The sequence below is a fragment of the Sinohyriopsis cumingii genome, unplaced genomic scaffold, assembly GCF_028554795.1.
Source record: "Sinohyriopsis cumingii isolate HCF-2022 unplaced genomic scaffold, ASM2855479v2 utg000615l, whole genome shotgun sequence".
Classification (NCBI taxonomy): Eukaryota; Metazoa; Mollusca; class Bivalvia; order Unionida; family Unionidae; genus Sinohyriopsis; species Sinohyriopsis cumingii.
In genome coordinates this window covers 531,565-553,038 of record NW_028315917.1, presented here as the reverse complement: position 1 = coordinate 553,038, position 21,474 = coordinate 531,565, and the positions used below count along the sequence as shown (strand labels likewise).

General features: G+C 34.0%; 2 protein-coding genes and 1 long non-coding RNA gene across 7 annotated transcripts in view; 2 read left to right on the top strand and 1 right to left on the bottom strand.

Moving 5' to 3' along the window:
• LOC149773747 (uncharacterized) overlaps positions 1 to 963 on the bottom strand; it is a 54,929-nt gene extending 53,966 nt beyond the window's left edge. The window contains exon 1 of the mRNA XM_089946047.1: positions 842 to 963. The gene's annotated coding sequence lies outside the window, so the exon portion shown is untranslated. The remainder of the gene's footprint in view (positions 1 to 841) is intronic.
• Positions 1 to 6,230, top strand: part of LOC149773746 (uncharacterized) — a 33,090-nt gene extending 26,860 nt beyond the window's left edge. The window contains exons 3-7 of the mRNA XM_089946046.1: positions 2,915 to 3,169; positions 3,364 to 3,673; positions 3,856 to 4,134; positions 5,016 to 5,147; positions 5,377 to 6,230. Coding sequence (XP_089802172.1) covers positions 2,915 to 3,169; positions 3,364 to 3,673; positions 3,856 to 4,134; positions 5,016 to 5,147; positions 5,377 to 5,738 — 1,338 coding nt within the window. The 3' untranslated portion in view covers positions 5,739 to 6,230. The remainder of the gene's footprint in view (positions 1 to 2,914; positions 3,170 to 3,363; positions 3,674 to 3,855; positions 4,135 to 5,015; positions 5,148 to 5,376) is intronic.
• On the top strand, positions 331 to 19,690 carry LOC149773745 (uncharacterized). 5 transcript variants are annotated; one of them, XR_016417283.1, is made up of 6 exons: positions 331 to 417; positions 12,721 to 12,809; positions 13,524 to 13,620; positions 14,498 to 14,552; positions 16,614 to 16,763; positions 19,448 to 19,690. It is a non-coding gene; the product is annotated as an uncharacterized LOC149773745 (long non-coding RNA). The 5 variants fall into 5 exon arrangements; XR_016417285.1 differs by having other exon boundaries at positions 12,721 to 12,814; XR_016417284.1 differs by lacking the exon at positions 331 to 417 and adding an exon at positions 6,441 to 6,876.
• The last annotated feature ends 1,784 nt before the right edge of the window (positions 19,691 to 21,474 follow it).

Genomic DNA, 21,474 nt, shown 5'->3' with positions numbered 1-21,474 from the left:
TCAGTCTACTATGGAAAGCCGCAGGTCTTTCCATATTTCCATAGTCTACAAACTACAATCACCCGCTCCTTCCACAGTAACGCCGCTGTAATTTTGATCTCCGTCTTTACTACCGAACGAGATTTCAACTCAAAAACGTATGGAAAGCCGCAGGTACCCGGCGGCTTTCCATAAAAACGAGATCTACTAACTATAATCACCGGCTCCTTCAGCAGTAACGTCGCTGATAATTTTGATCTCCGGCTGTAGTACCGAACGAGATTTAAACTCATAAACGAGATTTTAATCACGTGATGACATATTCGGAATACCATCATCTTATCCGCATAAGCGTGTTGTATCTTAGAAGATGGAGAATTATCGATTTATGCTTTAGAAGCGTGAAGGCCAGAGTCATCCAATATCATTCGATGCAAGGTATTTTTTTCCAATAAAAGAATAATTATAAATACAAACGTTTTAGGCAGGTATATTATAAATAAATATCATGGTTACACCAACAGCCCCAGTGATCTGTACTGTAGTATAATACAGGAAAGACCTCGAAATTACGTATCTCATGGGTGTAGTAACTAGTTGGAGGACTCACGGTACTAATTCCACTCCAATGGTCAAAATTCAATAACTTGAAATTTATGGGTGCTGATAATGACACCTATAATTCTTCATGCACATCTAACCTTGGTGCTAGACCAGCAAGTTGTTCTCCACCTTTTTTTTTTTCTTTGACTGGCGGCGGAGACCAACGTTGTTCTGCACCAGTCGTGCTGAGACGTCCGAGCTATATCACCTCGGATGATCGGACCGCGCGCTATTAATTAATAAATTTATTTAGACTAACCTTTGTATCCAGACGGTAAGTGTAATCCCTCTTCTAATGATCCATAGCGTTAAATCCTTTAGAACACACTTTTAGTATAAATCCCTGTCCGAACAGAACACCTGTGTATTCATCGGCTGTTTACCTGAGATTTAAATTACCCACGCATGCGTATAAAGCAGCATCACCACAAGGAAAGAGTAATGCGTGAAAACCGTCTAGCGAGGCGTAGATCACTAGGAATTTACTGAAGCTTGGGTGGGAACTGTGTCGTTACGGCAGAAATTTAGGAGATGGACAGAGAGAGACTTCATGTCAGAAATGTGAGATAGAGTGAATGATAAATAAATTGTAAAAAGACCACAAACTGTATTTAGGTGTGAAAATATGCTACACAATAATAATAATAATAATAATTTATTATTATTACTAGTGGTAGTATCTTCAATCATATTTAATAACATTTACTATGGTATAAATGGATTTTATGACATACATGCATATCTACATATTAATACTTTACTTATAAGAAGAACATGATTATTATGATGAATATTATTAATAACATTTGCAATGGTATTTATACATACATACATGCATACATACATACATTACTTATAACATGATTAGCATGATGAACTTTATTAATAACATTTACAATGGTATTTATGAATACAAACATACATGCATACATACATATATACGTCTGTTATAATTTTACACCATAACTTATAACATATGGATAATATTATATTTTAATCAAAAACAATAATTTCTTCTTCCCTTCTGACCACTGCATTGACAAGTGTTGCAACAATTTACACAACAGTTACATTTGCCGCAAGAGCATATATTGCAACTTCCTGCGGAACATTATTTTAGGCCAGCGGGAAGTTTATCCATTTCGGGGATCCACAATGCCGCAAGAATTTTTCTTCTTAAACAGACTTGACGATTTTTCGCAACTTCTATCATGTTTTCATCTGTTGTTGTCTTCATCATGCTTGTCATGTAAGGTAGGAGACAAGCATAACATTTTCTCCCATCTCTGGCACATCTCCCATCTCTTGCCAATAGCTCAGAATGCTCTTTGGGCATCCCAAAAGAATAACGATATCTACATCGCTGATTTGGATCCCCATTCCGAATGCTACCATAGCAACAAGACAGTGAATTATGCTTTCGGGTCTTCGAAATTCCTTGATAATTCTGTCCCGTGTCTCTTTATCCGTGGAAGAATGATACATTTCAATCCTGACTATAAATCATAGCACAGTGAATCACGGACATATATTAAACACAGCATTTAATTAGTTTCTTAAATTTCACACCATAAATAGGCTATACTATTTGCTGGAACAATGTTGGCCGACAGTTAAAGGCAAGGCATCATACTAGGAACCATGGCAACAAGTACATGATTTGGGCTTTAGCATATATAGCAAAGAACAGAGTGAACACCATAATGTACAAGGAGGCCTCTGATGTGAGAAGAGCTGTAGATCTACCAATGACCACTTATTTTCCTTCTCGAGAGGAGATACAAACGACCAGGGATAGAATGGAAGCTGTGGTGTCTCGAATCCTGACTGAAAATGTCCCATGCCTCTATCCACTGGCGGACCTTGTTTGTCATCATATTGATCACAAACATTGGTACAAATCAAGGCGGAAAAGTGAAGTAGTATGTACTTGCCTGATATTTATACTAAATGCCATTCTTCTATCACGATAATGACAATAATCTCATTCAAACGATGTACTGTTCGTTGTATTGATGTATGTTCAACATTATTATGCTTGTGCCTACGATTTGTCCGTGTTTTGGATTAAAAGTTTACATGAAGCAGTTTAAACAAATGTACATTTACGATCTGAGGAGATATGTGTGCACTTAGTTTTAGATTTGCAATTGTTTTTCTTTTCTTACTCTAATAGGTTGAAAGTAAGAGAATGTTCGTATTTATTTTGTTGCAAAAATACAACAATAGCAAGTGGAGAAAATTATTTTTTGTCTCAAACGCTTTAACTGCAATTACTCTGTTATAAAGGCTTGGTATAAGTACAGTAATTAAACTGTGTTCCATTTCACAGTTTAATATTGGTGTGATCCCAGAAAATCCTTCAACAACCGCATGTGTTATTAGGATACTGGAGTGGCTGCATGATTATGTTCCAAGAAGAGATGATAATCATGTGTATCCCATAGTGTGCTGGTGGGATGGCCTGTCTTGTGAAAGACACATAGATGCTCAAAATGCAAGATCCAATGCTGGGAATCCTGTACAAAGATTGGAGGGCTTGGTGCCATCACCTGGAGAATTTCACAAAAGAATACTACTGCTTCAGGTAAAATAATACACATCTATAGCTTGTTTTGTACAGCTTTATGATGGAAATTCTATTGTTTCAAAATTATCCGTATTCTATGTTTTTTTCACAAGTGATAAACATCAGTACCAATGTGCTTCACTTAGTCAAAATCAGTATCAATGTACATCATTGTTAAACTAATAACAGTTTTGGTCTTATCGAATACAAAGATATCTCCTGACAAACTCAAATTATTTCCAGATCTGGGAGAACTGGGAGAAGATGAACCAATGATACAATGCCTGAATAGATCCTGCCCTAGAGGCTCCTTTTTCCATATATGTTGTTTTAGCCTAGAGGAAGACAATCTGCCAGATGAGTGGGTGTGCGGTGACACATGCAGGAAAACTGTAGATGAGAAGATTTATTGTGCATGCCAGTCGGTCAAAGAAGAACCAATGGTCGAATGTTCCAATCAGCAATGTGACCATCAGTGGTTTTATGTTTCATGCAGAGGGATTAAAGAGCTTCCAGACAGTGGTAATAACATAATGTATCTCTTTATTATTGTTCATCTCATGGAACTTTATCAATAGAAAGGATATGGAATTATCTAAAATCATACCCCAATTGTTACTTTATAATATTGGTCATATTGACGTACTTAGAATTTTTTTTCATATTCTCATTTTTATGTAAGATACATGTGTTTTCATTTCCAGACGAAAAATGGTTTTGCTCTGAAAATTGCAAAAAGATATCAAGAAGGAAATCTAAGAAAAGGAAGAGCAAGAAAGACTCTGTAAGTGAAAAGGCTGTTGACCGTAAATTCGAGTATACAAAGACAATTTTCATCCGAGGGATGAAAGATAAAGTAAGAAGAGATGCTGTCAGAGAAAATGATAGCCCATCAATGGTGTCCTTTTGGAAGCAAGACATGGTCAAATTCCACAACAATAACCACAGAAGATACTTTATCCTGGGGCACAATCTAATTACAAGTAAGCTATGTTATATTTGTTTCAGAGCATTAATGTATTTATATGTTAATTAGGTCAAGCTAACTCCATCTAACATCTATGAAGGAACAACCTATATTGAAGACTTTTATTACTGTAATTATTCTATATTAGTTCATTATCCCAGCGACTATAAAGAACAAAATGGTTATCCATGATAAAACACATACAAGAAAAATCCACTAAATGCTTACTTGTTCATAAAGTAATTTTTAAAAAATTCCTGCTTTATATTTTTTGGGGTCCTTTTTTTGCCGTACTTAGTGTTTGCTTTAGGGTTACTGTACAAAAAATATTAAAATGTCATGTGAAAATAAATTATAAAAGTTATGACAAGTGTTTAATTGGATGTTACAAAAGTTCCACAGTAAAGATTCTATCGGTTCATTTATTTAAAAACAAGTCACCTATATTTAATATAATTTTGGAACATCAAGGAAGTGACAGCTGAATACCCATTAGGACCACGGCGGGCGCCAAACCCAACCAGACTATCTGGCGCCCTAGGCAAGGTTAGATTCTGGCACCGCCACCCCACCCACCCCCCCACCCCCCCGAAAATATCAATTTCAACATTTATAAACAATTATTAAAAAAAAAAATGCGCCCCCTGAAATCAGTGCCCTAGGCAGCTGCTGAGTTTGCCTATATGGTAGCGCCGGCCCTGATTAGGACTATATCAGAATCATCAGATGCATATATCAAATATTCTGAAGAAAATAGTTTTAATTTAGTGTGATCATTCTGCGGTAGTATATAACATCTTTATTTCATTTGTGTGTCAGTAACAGTAAATTTGTATAAGAATCAGTTAAACAATGAGAAAACAGTCCCAAGTAACAAAGCAATTTATATTCTTGCAGACTTATCTGGGTGCGTATCAGAGAGAATGCAGCAAGACTTTATGTGGAACAGAACAGTTAATCTTCGAGGAGGTGCCAGAAACAATGATGAGGTTGACCTAGTCAATGAATATTTGAACAAGGAGTTCAAAGGTAAATCATTTGATAACGGAATTATAATTAATCGTTTTAAATTGGAAGAATTTTGTTTTATAAATATATGAAGTCTTAGTATATGCAATATTTTGTAATTCATGGAAATATGACTTTAACATGATTTCTTGGTGTCTAATATATTATGTGTTCATTAATTTGAAAACTACCACATAATGTTAATTTTGGAGGTTAAAATATTAATGCTGACTTTTTATTATCTTTATAGAAAGCTTACGATCGGCCAGTCATCAGCTGAGTGACGCCACTTTGGACAGGCATAGCATGTTGGCTGGTGGGGTTGGCCATGCTCTAGATAAAATATACTCTACAACAGTCTCCGAATTGGAAAGTTTCCAGACAGGAAAATCGAAGTTTTCACGAAGAAAGGAAATTGAGACTTTTGTCAGAGTACTGAAGGACGAGGAACTCTTAAGAGAAATCCCTGGAAGATATCAAAGAGCTTATCAGAATTTCCGCTCATTAGCAAGAATAAAGAACCCAGACATATACATCTCGCACATAAACAAATTATCACGCAAATTTAACTCACATGTCAATTTATGTATGTATGTATGTATGTATGCATAAAGTTCATCATACTAATCATGTTATAAGTAACGATTTGTTGCACGAGGGATTAAAGTATGAAGGAGAAAGTTTATCTGTGCAGTCAAAACAGGAAATGGGGAAGTGAGTCGGATGTACATGGTCTGATACCAGCAGTGCAGGGGAATATTTCATATGAAAAGGATCGTTATTATTATTATTATTATTATTTTATTTCAGAACATACAGTGCTGTATTTAATGTTTGGTCATGGTTGGTTGAAGAAATGGGAGACCAAGTATACCGAGGCGAAAAATCAGCAAAGACACGTTTGATTGAAAAGTATCATTCCTCCACGGATCAAGAGACATAGGACAGAATTATCAAGGAATTTTGAAGACCAATGGTCAGAAGGGAAGAAGAAGCTATTGTTTTTGATTAAAATATAACATTATCCATATGTTATAAGTTATGGTGTAAAATTATAACAGATGTATATATGTATGTATGCATGTATGTTTGTATTCATAAATACCATTGTAAATGTTATTAATAAAGTTCATCATGCTAATCATGTTATAAGTAATGTATGTATGTATGTATTCATAAATACCATTGCAAAAGTTATTAATAATATTCATCATAATAATCATGTTCTTCTTATAAGTAATGTAAAGTATTAATATGTAGATATGCATGTATGTCATAAAATCCATTTATACCATTGTAAATGTTATTAAATATGATTGAAGATACTACCACTAGTAATAATAATAAATTATTATTATTATTATTATTATTGTGTAGCATATTTTCACATCAGAATACAGTCTGTGGTCGTTTTACAATTTATTTATCATTCACTCTATCTCACATTTCTGACATGAAGTCTCTCTCTCTCCGTCTCCTAAATTTCTGCCGTAACGACACAGTTCCCACCCAAGCATCAGTAAATTCCTAGTGATCTACGCCTCGCTAGACGGTTTTCACGCGTTACTCTTTCCTCGTGGTGATGCTGCTTTACACGCATGCGTGGGTAATTCAAATCTGAGGTCAACAGCCGATGAATACACAGGTGTTCTGTTCTGACAGGGATTTATACTAAAAAAGTGTGTGTTCTAAAGGATTTAACACTGTGGATCATTAGAAGAGGGATTATACTTACCGTCTGGATACAAAGGTTAGTCTAAATAAATTTATTAATTAATAGCGCGCGGTCCGATCATCCGAGGTGACATAGCTCGGACGTCTCAGCACGACTGGTGCAGAACAACGTTGGTCTCCGCCGCCAGTCAAAGAAAAAAAAAAGGTGGAGAACAACTTGCTGGTCTAACCTTGGTGCAAGCTTATGTGTGGAGAACACCATATGACCCACGGCAATTTGTTTACATACATGTGCATGAAACACGTGTTATTGATTCTGCACCAAATGAATCAGGTGCTACTTTCAGCATTGAGTACTCCTGAGTCAAGCCTGTATAAATGCTAAAATTGCATCAGTAGAAATTTGTCAATATTTTTTTTTACATTACATATAGGATAAGCTCTCAAAAGATATTTTTCCTAAAATTTTAATTTTCATTATTAACCAATTATGGACCACCAAACCTGTAAATACTCTATTATTTCTTGGTTCACAGTTCATCAGTATAATTAGTACCGTGTGTCCTATAACCAGATTTAAATTTTTTAGAAAAAGTTGTATTTGACTCCTTGATATTAGAGCATAATTGTAAGAAAGAATTGGCCATGCTTGTGCATGGATAATAGTGCAATAGCATTTTATGTGATACCAATATCTATAGTTAAATTGCATCCGCATTACATGTTGCGTTGTTGTATTGTACTTATTAGTGGCTTATTCTTGTTATTAAAATAATTGTTTTCTGCCTTTGTATCTTCATGCTATCTTTCTATGGCATGCATGCTACACAAAAGAAACACAAGCATGCTGACATCAGTAACTATGACATCACAGGGTATCAAATTACATGACGCATTGTATTTTCATCTCTCACTGGCTATAAGACAAGTTTGAAATGTTTTAAATTTCAAAATTGCATTTCTTTTCTTGCTGACTCTCACAGAAATAAGATGCAGTGCATCCCTATTCACATCAATCAAACAAAACAAATAAGTGTGCCACATGACAGGTCAAAATGATAAGAGGCCATTGCCCTTTTCTGACTAAAACAAATACACACACCCATGAAGCATCAAGAGATGCTGACATTCCAAACTTATTTAAACTATCATCACATGTGATTCATGACCCCCAAATGTTAATCAAAAGGTATAAAAGCCAAGGAAGAGTTCCATAAGCTGTATTATACTGAATAATTAAATAACATAGTGCTACTTTTTAGTATAAAACTATGGGGAAGGGTGAATAAGCAAAGAATAGACAGAGTAAAAAGCCTGGTAATGTTCCCCACAACAAGTGGGGGGGGGGGGGAAATGTGTATCAACCCAAATAACACATCAACATGAGGTATGTTACATAAGGACAACAAGAGACAAATTTGAAAAAGCTATCCAAAGTTCCTATAATGTTGACACTGATGTTGGAGACAGAAAGTGTTTGCACAAACTGTTATGACTCAAGCTATTAAGTATGCTGGAGGTGGAGAAATGTGTGAAAAACTTTGCTATTCCAAGACAAGTTCACATCTCTATGCAATATGCAGACACTGATAAAACTTGTCACTGAATACACTACTTGTTAAATTTAAGTAATAGAACTGAATTGCATATTGAAGTTGTCTAATACATAAATATATACCTACATTTACCCAAAGCTCATAAAAAGTTAAGAAAAAGTCTCAAAATCATTACTGTGGCTACTTTCCACTATAAGCAGTGTTAAATTACTTACTTTTTAATATAAAGCTGAAAAAATGCATACATTATTGAACAAAAGAGAAACAAAGCAAACATTGCAATCACTCAATTACAGTCAAAGGGGAGGTAATACACCTTTATTTGGCAAACCAAATAGCAAGCTCTAATTTACAGCTAAATGATTCCTTACTATTACTTGATGGTAAGAACAGAGCAATGTAGGTTTTATAAATAGCTTTTGTTTCAAATATGAAACCATATTTCTGACATGAAGCTTGTTTTCATTTATTCACAACAACATATATGGTGAACAAAACACATATCGCTTAGTGCACGCAGTAATCAAATGCTGAGATTTGGAATAATGTGTTCTGAGACCACAAGTTGCAACACCCTGAGTATAAAGGTTTTCTATCATGGGACTTGGTACATGAAGAAAAAAGAGATTTGGTTTGGTGGGAGAGAGCAGTATGTTCATCATGCAGTTATACATCAAGAATGTTTCAACTGTATGAAGAGAGGTTGGGGAAGAAAAACTGCCTGTGTAAAGAATGCAATACATCTAGGACTTTTGCAGACTTATATTGGGAATGAAAGGTTGAAAACTATTATTTTAAGTGAAAATATCCCTCCCTGCTCCCTCAACGAAAGGGATGCAGAAAAGTTCCAATACTGTTTGCCCAAAAATGTAATGTACCAATATGAGAAACATGCTGAACATAGAATAGGTGTCAAGGAGTTTAATTCTAGGATAAGAAATAAGACCGGTATAATTGATATTCAATGTGACTCGACATATAATAATTCAATTTACAGGTTGAGGCAATGCAGCATGTGCAGTTTTGTGCACAGTCATTATTTTTACAATGTTCTCTGCTTTGATCTGCTGAGTGTGTCTCTAAAGTTAAATGATCAGTACTGATACATAAGTGATTGTGACATAAGTGGCTTACATATAAAATCTCCTCCCACCCCATTTTGGGGAATTGTTGCATGTGTTAAGTGGTATTTCACCATATAGGCCAATCTATGGGTACCATCATATGAAATTCTGCCATCAGGCCATACTATGCTCTTTTCCCTATGGCCTGAGCTATCTACTTCCACTCTCCAGTGTATAAAACCATCCCCATCTTCTTTTGTATAGAATTTTTCTCCAAAATCACATGCAAACCATGATAAAAAGACTCCATTATGATTGTCATATGTAAAAACCACCAAACTGATACCCTGGATGCACATGGTAACCATGGAAACAACAAGCTCCTATTATGGTATTGGTCACATATAGGACTCACGGTACTAATTCCACTCCAATGGTAAACATAAGGAAACACTATCATATTCAAAATTCAATAACTTAAAATTTATGGGTGCTGATAATGACACCTATAATTCTTCATGCACATCTAACCTTGGTGCAAGCTTATGTGTGGAGAACACCATATGACCCGCGGCAATTTGTTTACATACATGTGCATGAAACACGTGTTATTAATTCTGCACCAAATGAATCAGGTGCTACTTTCAGCATTGAGTACTCCTGAGTCAAGCCTGTAAAAATGCTAAAATTGCATCAGTAGAAATTTGTCAATATTTTTTTTTACATTACATATAGGATAAGGTCTCAAAAGATATTTTTCCTAAAATTTTAATTTTCATTAGTAGCCAATTATGGACCACCAAACCTGTGAATACTCTATTATTTCTTCACCCATTTCTAGACTGGTTCACAGTTCTTCCGTATAATTAGTACCGTGTGTCCTGGAGCTTATCACGTAGGTTGGATTTAAACTGAAATTCTTCAAATGAACTGGTGAGTAAACAGCTTTCTAACCAAATGGTGTAATAATTGATGATTGTTGCCTCTTTATATTTAACTCGTCGTTAACTAGAATGGGCAAGACCGCTCCAGTGGCCTAGGTCTAGGGGTTAGTGTCCGTCTCGGATGCGGGAGGTCGCGGGTTCGAAGCCCGGCTGATTCATACCAGAGACTTGTAAGAAGGGTAGTAACAGCTGCCTCGCTAGACGCTCAGCATTACGAGGTTAGTGTTAGGACTGGTCGGCCTGGTGTTAGGATTATGTGTCTGGGTGGGATATATTTGTGGCATGATGCCCCAGTGCTAGACATCACAATAAACTGCCACACTGCAGACATCGTAGCGATAAGACTGAAAAATTGTTAAAGCTACGTTAAAACTCCAAAACATACACACTAGCATGTGCTAATAGGTATATCATCACCCCCATGGGAACTGTTTTTCTTTGCCTCTGGCTCTGTATTATTTGTATGTAAGTAAAAGCACACAACACCAGCCCCTTATTCAGTTTAAGAAATGTCATGAATGGCTTAACTTTTGCATTAAACACCTAATATTATTGTAACACTTTGTGCTTATTTGCTTGTTTTTACTCAACAGGAATGATGTAGTTTATAATATTCTGTAAGCTTTAAATAATTCTGTACATTTCCATTATCTCGTAATGTACTCGCACAAATAATAGGGTTATTGTGTCCTTTCATTTCAATATATTTCCACAATTGTCTTTAGTATGGGGACATGGGTCAGTTATTTCCCCCTTAATATTCAAGGCAGCACTTGCAAATATGGTTTACTTCGTCTATGTTCAACTGATACTCATGACTTTCTGAAAAATGATTGTCATGTCTCAATGAAAGAGTGAGTAACCTTTATTATAGACATTCCTTTAAAAAGGAATATCGGATTAATCAGTCACAGTGTGAATGTGGTATTGAAATTTGTTCAAATGACTGTATATGTCTGCATAATAGCTGGCCCTGAGTTAGTACTTTTATGTTGTCTTTGCTATGATCATTAAATAAACTTTCTTGTATCATGCATTTTGTACCTTGGCATTTCATTGGTCTTAACTGCTGATATAACTTCCTGTCTGCAGTATGTTTTATGTATACATGCATGATACAAACCAGAAATCACATTATGGTAAATTATAGATATTGACATGGGTGAATTGTAATGACATTCTTTTTTTGTTTTGTACCATTTGTACCAAAACACCCACCATCATGTTGATATTGAAATTTACACCAAGTACAAATTATTATTATTATTATTAATATTATGGTGCTTCTATTATCTTTTCAGTAGTGGTGATGATAATATTATTATTATCGCAAATAATCCCAGTATTTTTATCATAATGGCACATGTATGTGTTTGTATTTGTCCCTCACTGCATATGCTTTGATATGGGGGGAGCGGGGCAATAATACAAATTTCAGTCAGTAAAAGTCATTAAGTTTGTCAGGTTGGAGTTTTTTTAATGGCTTGATCACAAACAGTATAAATGCTTTGCAGAAATAATAAATGCTTTTGTAAAGTATTGTTATGGTATTTTGTGTTGTAATGTTTTTTTCACTGTTAAGAAATGGGCCTGTGTGTAGGGATTTAGCCAGGTGACTTAAAGATATAATTTTTATTTGCACGAAAGTTGTGCATTATTTCATGATAAAATAAAATGTGTACATTCATTCAGGGCTGACATCAAAAGTTTATTTCCAAATGCTGTGCACATTGATGGCCCTACATTTAAATCCAGGGGGCCTGCCAAATTGATTCAAATTGGGCCCCACCTTTGATAAGGCCATTACTGCATTCATTGCAGAATGCAAAATATTAGGATACAATTTCCATTGGATTTTTCATTATTACCACTAGGAAATACACTGGGTTTATATTGTGCAAGGTGCAGCAATTTTGTGGGGTGGGTGGTCTTCTGTGCCCAAATACAGCCATAATTGCAATGTAATTACTATATACTGTTAGTTTCCAATCTTTTTGTATCAAGAAGACTTGCCAACTTGAGTATTCATTAAGGTTTTATTCCCAACTATCAACCTAGAAAAATGTGAAGTCCTAAAAGAAGTTGGCAGGATGCTCCTTGGTGACATAACCAAGTTGCTGTACATTATTTTAGGACAATTTTAAACACATAAGAATTTATGATTGCTATAGCAATTAGTCATGCTGAATGATTGCACTATATGAGGCATCCTATGTTTTGTTTTGTATTGTTTTTCATTGTTAGTAAAATGATTTTATTTTGGTTGCCTTTCTTTTATTTTCTGTTACACTTTATTTTACCAATGAATAAAGACCACATTGATAATATAAATTGCACATTACTATTTGATTTGCAGAGAATTTGCTGATGGAATTGTACAAGAGCTAGATAAGAATGATGTAGAATGGAGAAAGAGAAGAAGGCTGCATCGAAAACAATATATCGGTAAAGTGAGTTACAGTGGACAGTATTGCAAATCTTTTTAACAAGTATTCACATAAATTGCATCCCATGCAAACATGAAATATTGCAATAAATTTGTTTCTTAAAAATGAAACCTCTTTAGATGGGTCACTTGATAACAGGGTATATTTGATTATTCTTAGCGTTAGATTACATGTGAAAAAGTCCTCCAATTATGATGTTACATCAGTTTGGTTGGGAAATCTATCCATAATTTAGGTCAATAAGAGTATCATAATAAAGCAGAGTGATTGTCGGTTATTTGTTTTGAAAAAAAAAGGCTTTTCATACATGGTTTACATTAGTCTCATTTAGCATTTGTCCCATTTTTGTGTCACAATTATATTTTGAATTTTCAGGGAGTATGTGACTTAGTCATGAAATATAGCACATGGATATTTTGCCTCCTTATGATAGTTTGTCAATTGGTATTTTTCAACAGACAGTGCTATTTATATAGCTTGTTTAATTTATGGCATTTCTTCTCAGTACACCCCAAACCATTGTAAGGTAATTAATCAGAAAATTTGATGTTAGTACAAGCTTTTAAAATGGTTCAGTCTTATTCAGACCTTTCCACTTTTAAAGCGTGGTTTCAAATGTTTTCACATTTTTATCAGGACTGTATTTTGTATGTGTCTGGTACATTTTAATTTTGAAATGGTTTTTTATGGTCAGTGTACTTATCTCTTGCAGGGTCCAAACTATATAAGGCAGGTTGGTTAGTAAAAAAAATGTTATTACATGCATTCTGTGAGAGATGGCTTGCAGTTGAATGGCACAGCTTTGTATGGTATGTAACATTTCTTCCTGTCACATCATAGTTGATGTGGCATTTGTACAGTTGTAAAGAAAATTATTGGTAAAATTATATCCTTCCTATATATTCTTGGTAAAAATATTCCTTTATAAAACAGGGTTTCCTACCATGCCATGTGATATGTGATTATAGATGTTATACTTACAGCAAGAAAAATTAGCATTTTGTGAGACAAAGAAAGAAATTGTAACTATGTAACCTTTCAGGCATGGAATGTATCTTTTGCTGAATATATCTGACTGTTTGCTTCATTATAACGTGATTCTGCTTATAACACGATGGCAGCAGGTCTCCCATTTTTTTAATATAAGGTGCCCTCTCTTTTTAACACCTAAATACATGCTATTGGAAAAACCAATTATTCATATCCCTAGCATATTTATATGATCAAGAGGTTAGTTAAAATTGATGACATTGAACTTTCAATGCACATTTTGTGTAGGGAAGTTTTTCAAAAAATTTGTTAACTCATCCAGCTTATATTGTGATGTTATTCTTTGGACCCTTGAGCAACGCATTATAAAGGGCTTTACCTGTATGTAATTATATATCAAATTTACAGAGGTATATATTGTCATACACCTAGTACATAATGTTGAAAACAGAAATGTCAAAGTTTGGGATATGATTGGAGTTTATATGATGTATACAGCTCTATCAGAATTTCATTTTTCCCCCTTCTTTGTGGGTCCAGTCTAGGGTCATGGGTATGAATATATCATGGTGTTCGACAAAAGTGGGAAAAAAGATAGGGACAATGTTGCTATGCTGCACACTTTTAAGTCTTGAAATATACATGTTTCTTTATTTCAATATTTTCCTAATGTGATGTTATATTTCCTTTTTTCAGATGGGTATGATAAATTGACATCTTATGGTATTGGCACACATGGATGTATTGATAGGTATGTATGCATACATACGTACATACATAAAGCCACAGGCATTCAGTGGTTAGTGTGCCAGACTCAGGTCCATAAGGGGGTGGGTTTTGTATCTTACCATAGGACCATTCTGTCCTTGGCAAGACACTTGACTACAGTTGTCACAGCACTAAGTAAGTGACCTTCGTTATTATACCTTAAAGCACCAAAACAAAAGTAGCAGAGAAAATACATAAGTGGTTATGATGTGGCAGTCTCAAAGGTTTCTAAAGTTGGGACCCAGGTAACCCAATGGTCATATAAACAAATTAGCAATAGCAAACATTTAAAACTTAAAATTATATTAAGTTCTAGGTAGAACCTTTAAGACCTGTGATGGTTTAAAATTTTAAAACCAAAGGTACATTTTAGACCACTCATAAATCATGTCCCATAGTTACAATATTGAACTGTGTTTTTATCTTGAACTGTTTATAAGTTGCACGACACAGTGAACATACACATGCATACACCACACATACAAGTATACAAGGACCTAAAATCTAATAACATCCATTGGGAAGACATCTTGATTTAAATAAATTTTATTTACAGTTGGACTAAAATGTAAAAATAGTTATTTTATAAGACATTATTTTAGTAACAAATGTTTCCTATTTTAAGTGAAAGTGCAACATTAATGGGAAAGCTGAAGATTCTGCTGCGAATGTTTATGCAAATTTGTTCTATTCATTCTTCAGCTTTTTATTATATTTCATTTCTGTTATGTACATACAGTTTATCTTGACAATGGATAAATTACCCCGCCTTGTGTGATACAATGTATTTTTAAGCAATCTTATTTTCAGTTTTTTTGTAGAAGATAATATGGCTACATGCTGGAATAACTAATAGATGACCAGATATAGTTGCCTTGTACTTTTTCAATACAGTTGTTAAATTGCATGGTAAATGAAGACAATATCAACTCACATAATGCAAATTATAAAGTAATTACATGTTTATATATATTATTGTAATTGCAGTTAAAATTTTGAATAATTGGCATCTCAGTATTGTCATTTTTTAAAATGAAATCTTGACAGGTATGTATTTGACTTGGAATTGTAAACTGAGTAAATTTAGTGCATTGTTTATCATGTCTTCCTGTTCACACTCACAATTTTAAAGGTGGGTATACTTTTTTAATGACTGTTTTATACACCCATACAAAGAAATTATATGCCAAAACAACGTTACTGTAAAAATTGAATTACTTGAAGACAGTAAATGAGATATTCAAATGCAGGATTAACTGAGCTATGTCATCTCTTCTTGGACTATGGATGTAAGCAAAGCTAGATATAATTGGTTGATTGGTCAGTCATACATCAGTTTGTTTGCAGGCCTGGTGTCACACATGTAAAGCTTACTATTTTGTACAAATCTTGCATTATCTCTGCTACAGTATCTGCTCAAGGGGCAGATTTAGAACATTTATGATCCATATCAGATGAATGTTTTGCTCATCGATCTTAATTATTATTTCTTAATTGCCCTTGAAGCAAATACTGTATTGGCATTTGGTTTTGGTATTATAGGCAGTGTATCCCCTAGGGGTGCAAGACTGAGAGTCAAAAATCTCCTTGGTGTCAAAACTGGGGGTCAGACTGAGTAAAAAATAAACTTTGGTATCAAAACTGGGGGTCAAATTAAAAATATGGGGGTCTCTGAAGCGCAAATGAGGGTAAAGGAAAATACTGATTATAGGGGAAAAAAGTATATTACTTACAGTATTCTCATGGTGAATTAGTAATTTTCTCAGTGTCTTTTTGATAACAGAACAATGCTGTTGTACACTACACAATTTGTGCAACTACCACTGTGTCACAAGTTTATATGACCAGTTTATGTGGTAAGTTGGATTCCAATAAAGTTTGTAAAAATTTAGTAAAATAACAAATCTTGTACATTTCCTGTACATTAGTAAAATACAGACAGTATTTAAAGGCAAAAGATAACTTTAACTTCCATCACAAAAGTCGATAAAAATTATAAATTTTGTATGTGATGCTAATAATATTATACTAACCTACTTTTCAGGGTGTCCAGTAAAAGTGAGAGGCAATCCAGGCACTGGAAATGGCATAGTTACTGCAGTGCAGATGGCCTTCTTAGCAATGAAAATGCCTTCATATATGGTGCATCACATGTAAACCAGGCAGGTTTTGAATTGAAAGAAGGGTAATACAGGTCAGTTAGAAACCATTGCAAGTGCCCTTTTGTATATCTGTATATTGTATATATTGTTTAACTCTTGTCCACGATTGTAAGGGTCATATGTAAGCAAGATATCGCAAAGCTAACTTTTGTCCATGATTGTAGATTATCATCTGAGATGATATTTGTAAACATGTTTACTTGGCTTTGAGTTCAGAAAATTGTTTTGTCCATTAGAAACAAATGTTCTCATTTGCCAGGTAGTTTGCTAAATAGTGAAACTATAAAGTAAACAGACTTTACCTTGTTTACGAATTCGATGGGAAAAGGACCCACATCCTATATCTCTTATTGTCTTAGGTTTTTATATAAAGTTTGTGATCAATTTTATATAAAGGTTGTGATCAACGTAGTTAACAACATATTCCTATTGTAACATCTCTCAAGTGAAATCTGTCTTTTAGTTGTGTTCAGTTGTAATTTCACAGGATTTATATACTTCAATTATTCACTGAAATAACAAAATGCTTTCAGATACTTTTGGACTTGATCACTGTTTTAGGATTAGAGTGAATTCCTTCAAGGACATTCTAGATTATATCATTGTGATAAGATTATCACATCGACACATTTAAGACTCTTGGAACTACAGCACATTCAAGATTGGAATCAATTTGGAACACCACTGTAATTCATTTGGAATACCTTTTTTCCTTTGGATCTGTGAGAGCTATTTGGGATATATTTCATAATGTAAGCTACTTTTAAATTTTCACATTATCTGTGAAAATAAAGTATTTGTTGAATTTTACTTGTTGGTTTCACTTTTTTCTCTTTAAGATCTTTGAGGTATAATACCTCTAACTTCAGATCAGCATGCTCATCTGATTGAAAATAAAAGACTTTGCTCTGTAAGTGTTCTATATGTATGAAGTTATGAATGCAAGTACAATTAATGTGAATCCTTGTTATACTTTAATACCTTGTATGAGTTTCAAAAAATGAAAAGATGGCAGAAATTGGATCAGTTAGTATAGCAGTTGCTTCCCGCTTCATTTTTGTTTTGTCCTAACCATATCTTTGGAGACACCCATTCGGGTCATCATCACATACATCTGGGTCATTGCCATACCACATTTGGGTAATCATCACAAGTACATTTGGAACTCTGTCACACCACATTTGGGTCATCATCACATATACATTTGGGTCACCATCACATATACATTTGGGTCACCACCATCACATATACATTTGGGTTACCATCACATACAAATGTGGGCCATCATCACATATATACATTTGCGTCACAATCACATATACATTTGGGTCAGTATTATTGTTTCAGGTCTGACGTTTGAAAAACCATTTATATATCTAATGTCTTGTGAGCATTGTCAAGCATAACATGTAATGAAAGAATACACTTTTTGGAATCCTTACAAGTTAAAATATCATCAGTATGGATAGGTTGGATGTAATACAAAAGTTATTATTTTGTGCATGTATTTTCTTTTTCCAGTGAACAGGATGATACAAGTTGTTCAAGTTAATTTGGCAAATTTCCTAAAATTGGCAGATTAAAACACCTGCAATATTTGTTACATGTATGACACATGCACGAAATGAAAATATGCCAAACCACATAAACACAAAAATAGAGATCCCTTTTTCTTTCTTAAAAAAAACCCCTTTGTTTCTCTAAATTTACATTTTCTTAAAAACATTTCTTCTGTGATCACATTTGAGTCATCATTTTTAACAGACGTCAAAATAAATGTACTCTGTATCACTATTCCAAGCTGTGTCTGCAGTTTGTATATGTACTGCTCATTCAGAAACATCTAAGAGACATGGTAGGACTGTGGAACATCAACAAAAAATGGAGGATGTAGTTAATGGCATTGTACAAAATTTGCAGCAAATGGGCTGAACTCCTTTTTCCAAATGATCTATTGTCATTTTGAAATATCAACAGTTTGTGAAAGAAGGACACATTGATATCCATATCTCTTTTTAAAATATGGGCTTTTAGAAATAACAGAACCTATTATTCTGTTGACTGCCATTGGATAGCAAGTGTTAAATACTGATTTATGCTGCAAAAATAAAAGAGGCAACATCTTTTGAATTGTTTTCATTTTGCATAATAAGTTCGTACTGTTTTATGTAGCCTGCACACTTGGTCGGCAAGCTCCCAAACAGTTGGAAGAATAAAATGATCCAGGTCATTTTAACTTCTGTTGGTTTGAGAAACTACACTTTCTTCTGACAAAGATAACTGCTGGTGTTCTCTGTGAAATAAGAGACTCGATAACTTGTTTGAATGGACTTGTAGAATTTGTTCATATGCTCCTCCTGGTGTCAATATTATTTCATGTACTAAATTTACAGGTTTTTTTTCTCTAAAATGTTGAATTAAAAATGAAGGGAATCTACTTACACAGTACATGGTAATTTACAGTGGCTTTTGTACATTTATTATTTTTATATTGTAACCAAACAATGCATTTGAACCTGTTGTAAGCTGTTATTTCAAAGACTTTAAAGAACATGGTCTCTTAAGACAGGTTTATTTAAACAAGTCAGTTATAAGAAGCATTAAAAAAAAAATGCTGCTCTACGTCATGGATGGAATAGATTCATGGTGAATGTGGCTGTTAATGCTGGTTTAACTACATCAATACAATTTAATCTTAATACAAATTTTTTTTCAGGAGCAGAGAACTGTTAAGCACCAGTGACAGAGGAAATTCAGGACTTGAAGGAACTGTGTCAAAATAATTATACAGAACTTGATCCAGATTTTGTTAGAATTATACAAGAAGTAACAGAGACTTATCAGATACCAAATGCAGCTGAAGACTTTTATACTACTAAAAACTTTGTTTTGTCAGAAGTGATTACAAAACTGTATCATCAGATGTAACATAACAAATTAAATTGAATTATAATTATTATCCATACAGTTATTATCTTTACTACCATGACAAATAAAATATTTGCTTTTTACATCATGTGCTTAAGAATGAATCTAATTATCCAATCACATCACTAGCATATACCAAGAAATTAAAAGCAAATATTGTACAGTTATAATAACTGTGGTCTTATGAATAATGACATTATGTTAAGGTAACAATAAATACAATTCGGAGAGAGGAGCTGAGAGAGTGAGATGCAAGAAAAAGTTCATTCTTGCACACAGTCCTCCCTAAGTGATTGTCATATAATAAAATGTAATTTGTCATACAGAAAAACCAAGATAATCAAGCATGATTAAAGACTTGTAATGTCACATCTAAAGGCATTCATTAGTGTAAGCCAATGTAATTGTCGTTTAATAATAAAGGCTGACTTAACAGGGAATACAAGTTCATCAGCTATTGACACAAATGCAAGTAGAATCTACATCAGCCAATTTTTCTTTCATCAAAACAAATTAACACTTTTTGTCACAAGATCATATACAATAAGACTTTCCAGTAACACTTGATGTTGTCATTGCATCAAGCTCTTAAATATGCCAGAATGTTAATATTGACTTCATTACCGATGCATATACAATTGAAGTATACAGGGCTCCCATGCTACTAGGAAATTTGGAAAAAGTTGGAAGAAATGATAATTTCTTTTCTGACCATGAAAATTCCTTGAAGTTTGCAAATGTTGATGAAAGTCAGGAAAGTTTGCAACTACTTAATGACAGAAACAATTACGTAATTGAGTTGTAACTGATTGTGAATTAAATTTATTGAGTTCTGCCCAGAATATTTGGAGGTTGCAGTATGGATCATTAGGGTGGTTACCATAATTATAGTTGTTGAGTCAATCTTAACACTCACTGGATTAGATTAGAAGACTGGTTGTTTCACAGTCAGCTTGATATTGATATTTTTTCTGACATGAAAGGTTTGAAAACCAGTCTAGCATCACAAGACACCAATATGTTGTCGGCAAAGCGTAGCCGCATACCAGATGGCCTAGCAAACTTAATGCTGTTACCCCGAGGCATACCTACATGAAACCGATATGAAAATTATTTATTTTCTCAGAAAATGCAAGTATTAGAATAATTATGTCTTTACTCAGCTGAAAGATAAGATGAAACTATGGCGTTGATGAAATTTGACCTGATACTCACCATTTGCATTGCTAGTCGCATGGGTACACAAATATCACAACCAACATATTCATGACATCATAGGTCCAGTTGTCACATGATGTCAGTAATAACACATTTCAGATGTAGAAACAAACAAAAATAAAAAAAAAGTAAAAATAAAGTTGTAAACTGTTCGTAATAAAGAAACTACAATGAAAGAACACAGAATTCTGTATATATTTATTAAAAAAATAACTACCTATGTTTTGTTGTATCATGTGACTACCTTGTTGACATGTGCTCTTTGCTTGATGAACTGTCCAGATTGCAGTGACAGCGACAGGTTTCTGGTTGTTTTCTCAAGATAAACATATTCTTTCTGGTTCTTACAGAAGCTTTCTGACTTTCATTTATTTTAATTTTTTTACATTAGATAGAAGCTTGTTGATATCATCCGACTATTGGATTTCTGATGTATTGTAAGATTTGCGTAATCATATAACTAGTAATGCAAATAGTGAGTACCGGGTCAGGTTCCATCTGTGCTGTAGTTTTGTCTAGTTTGTCACGGATTAAGACATAATGATTATAATACTCTCCATTTCTGAGAAAATGAATCACCTTCTTATTGATTTCATA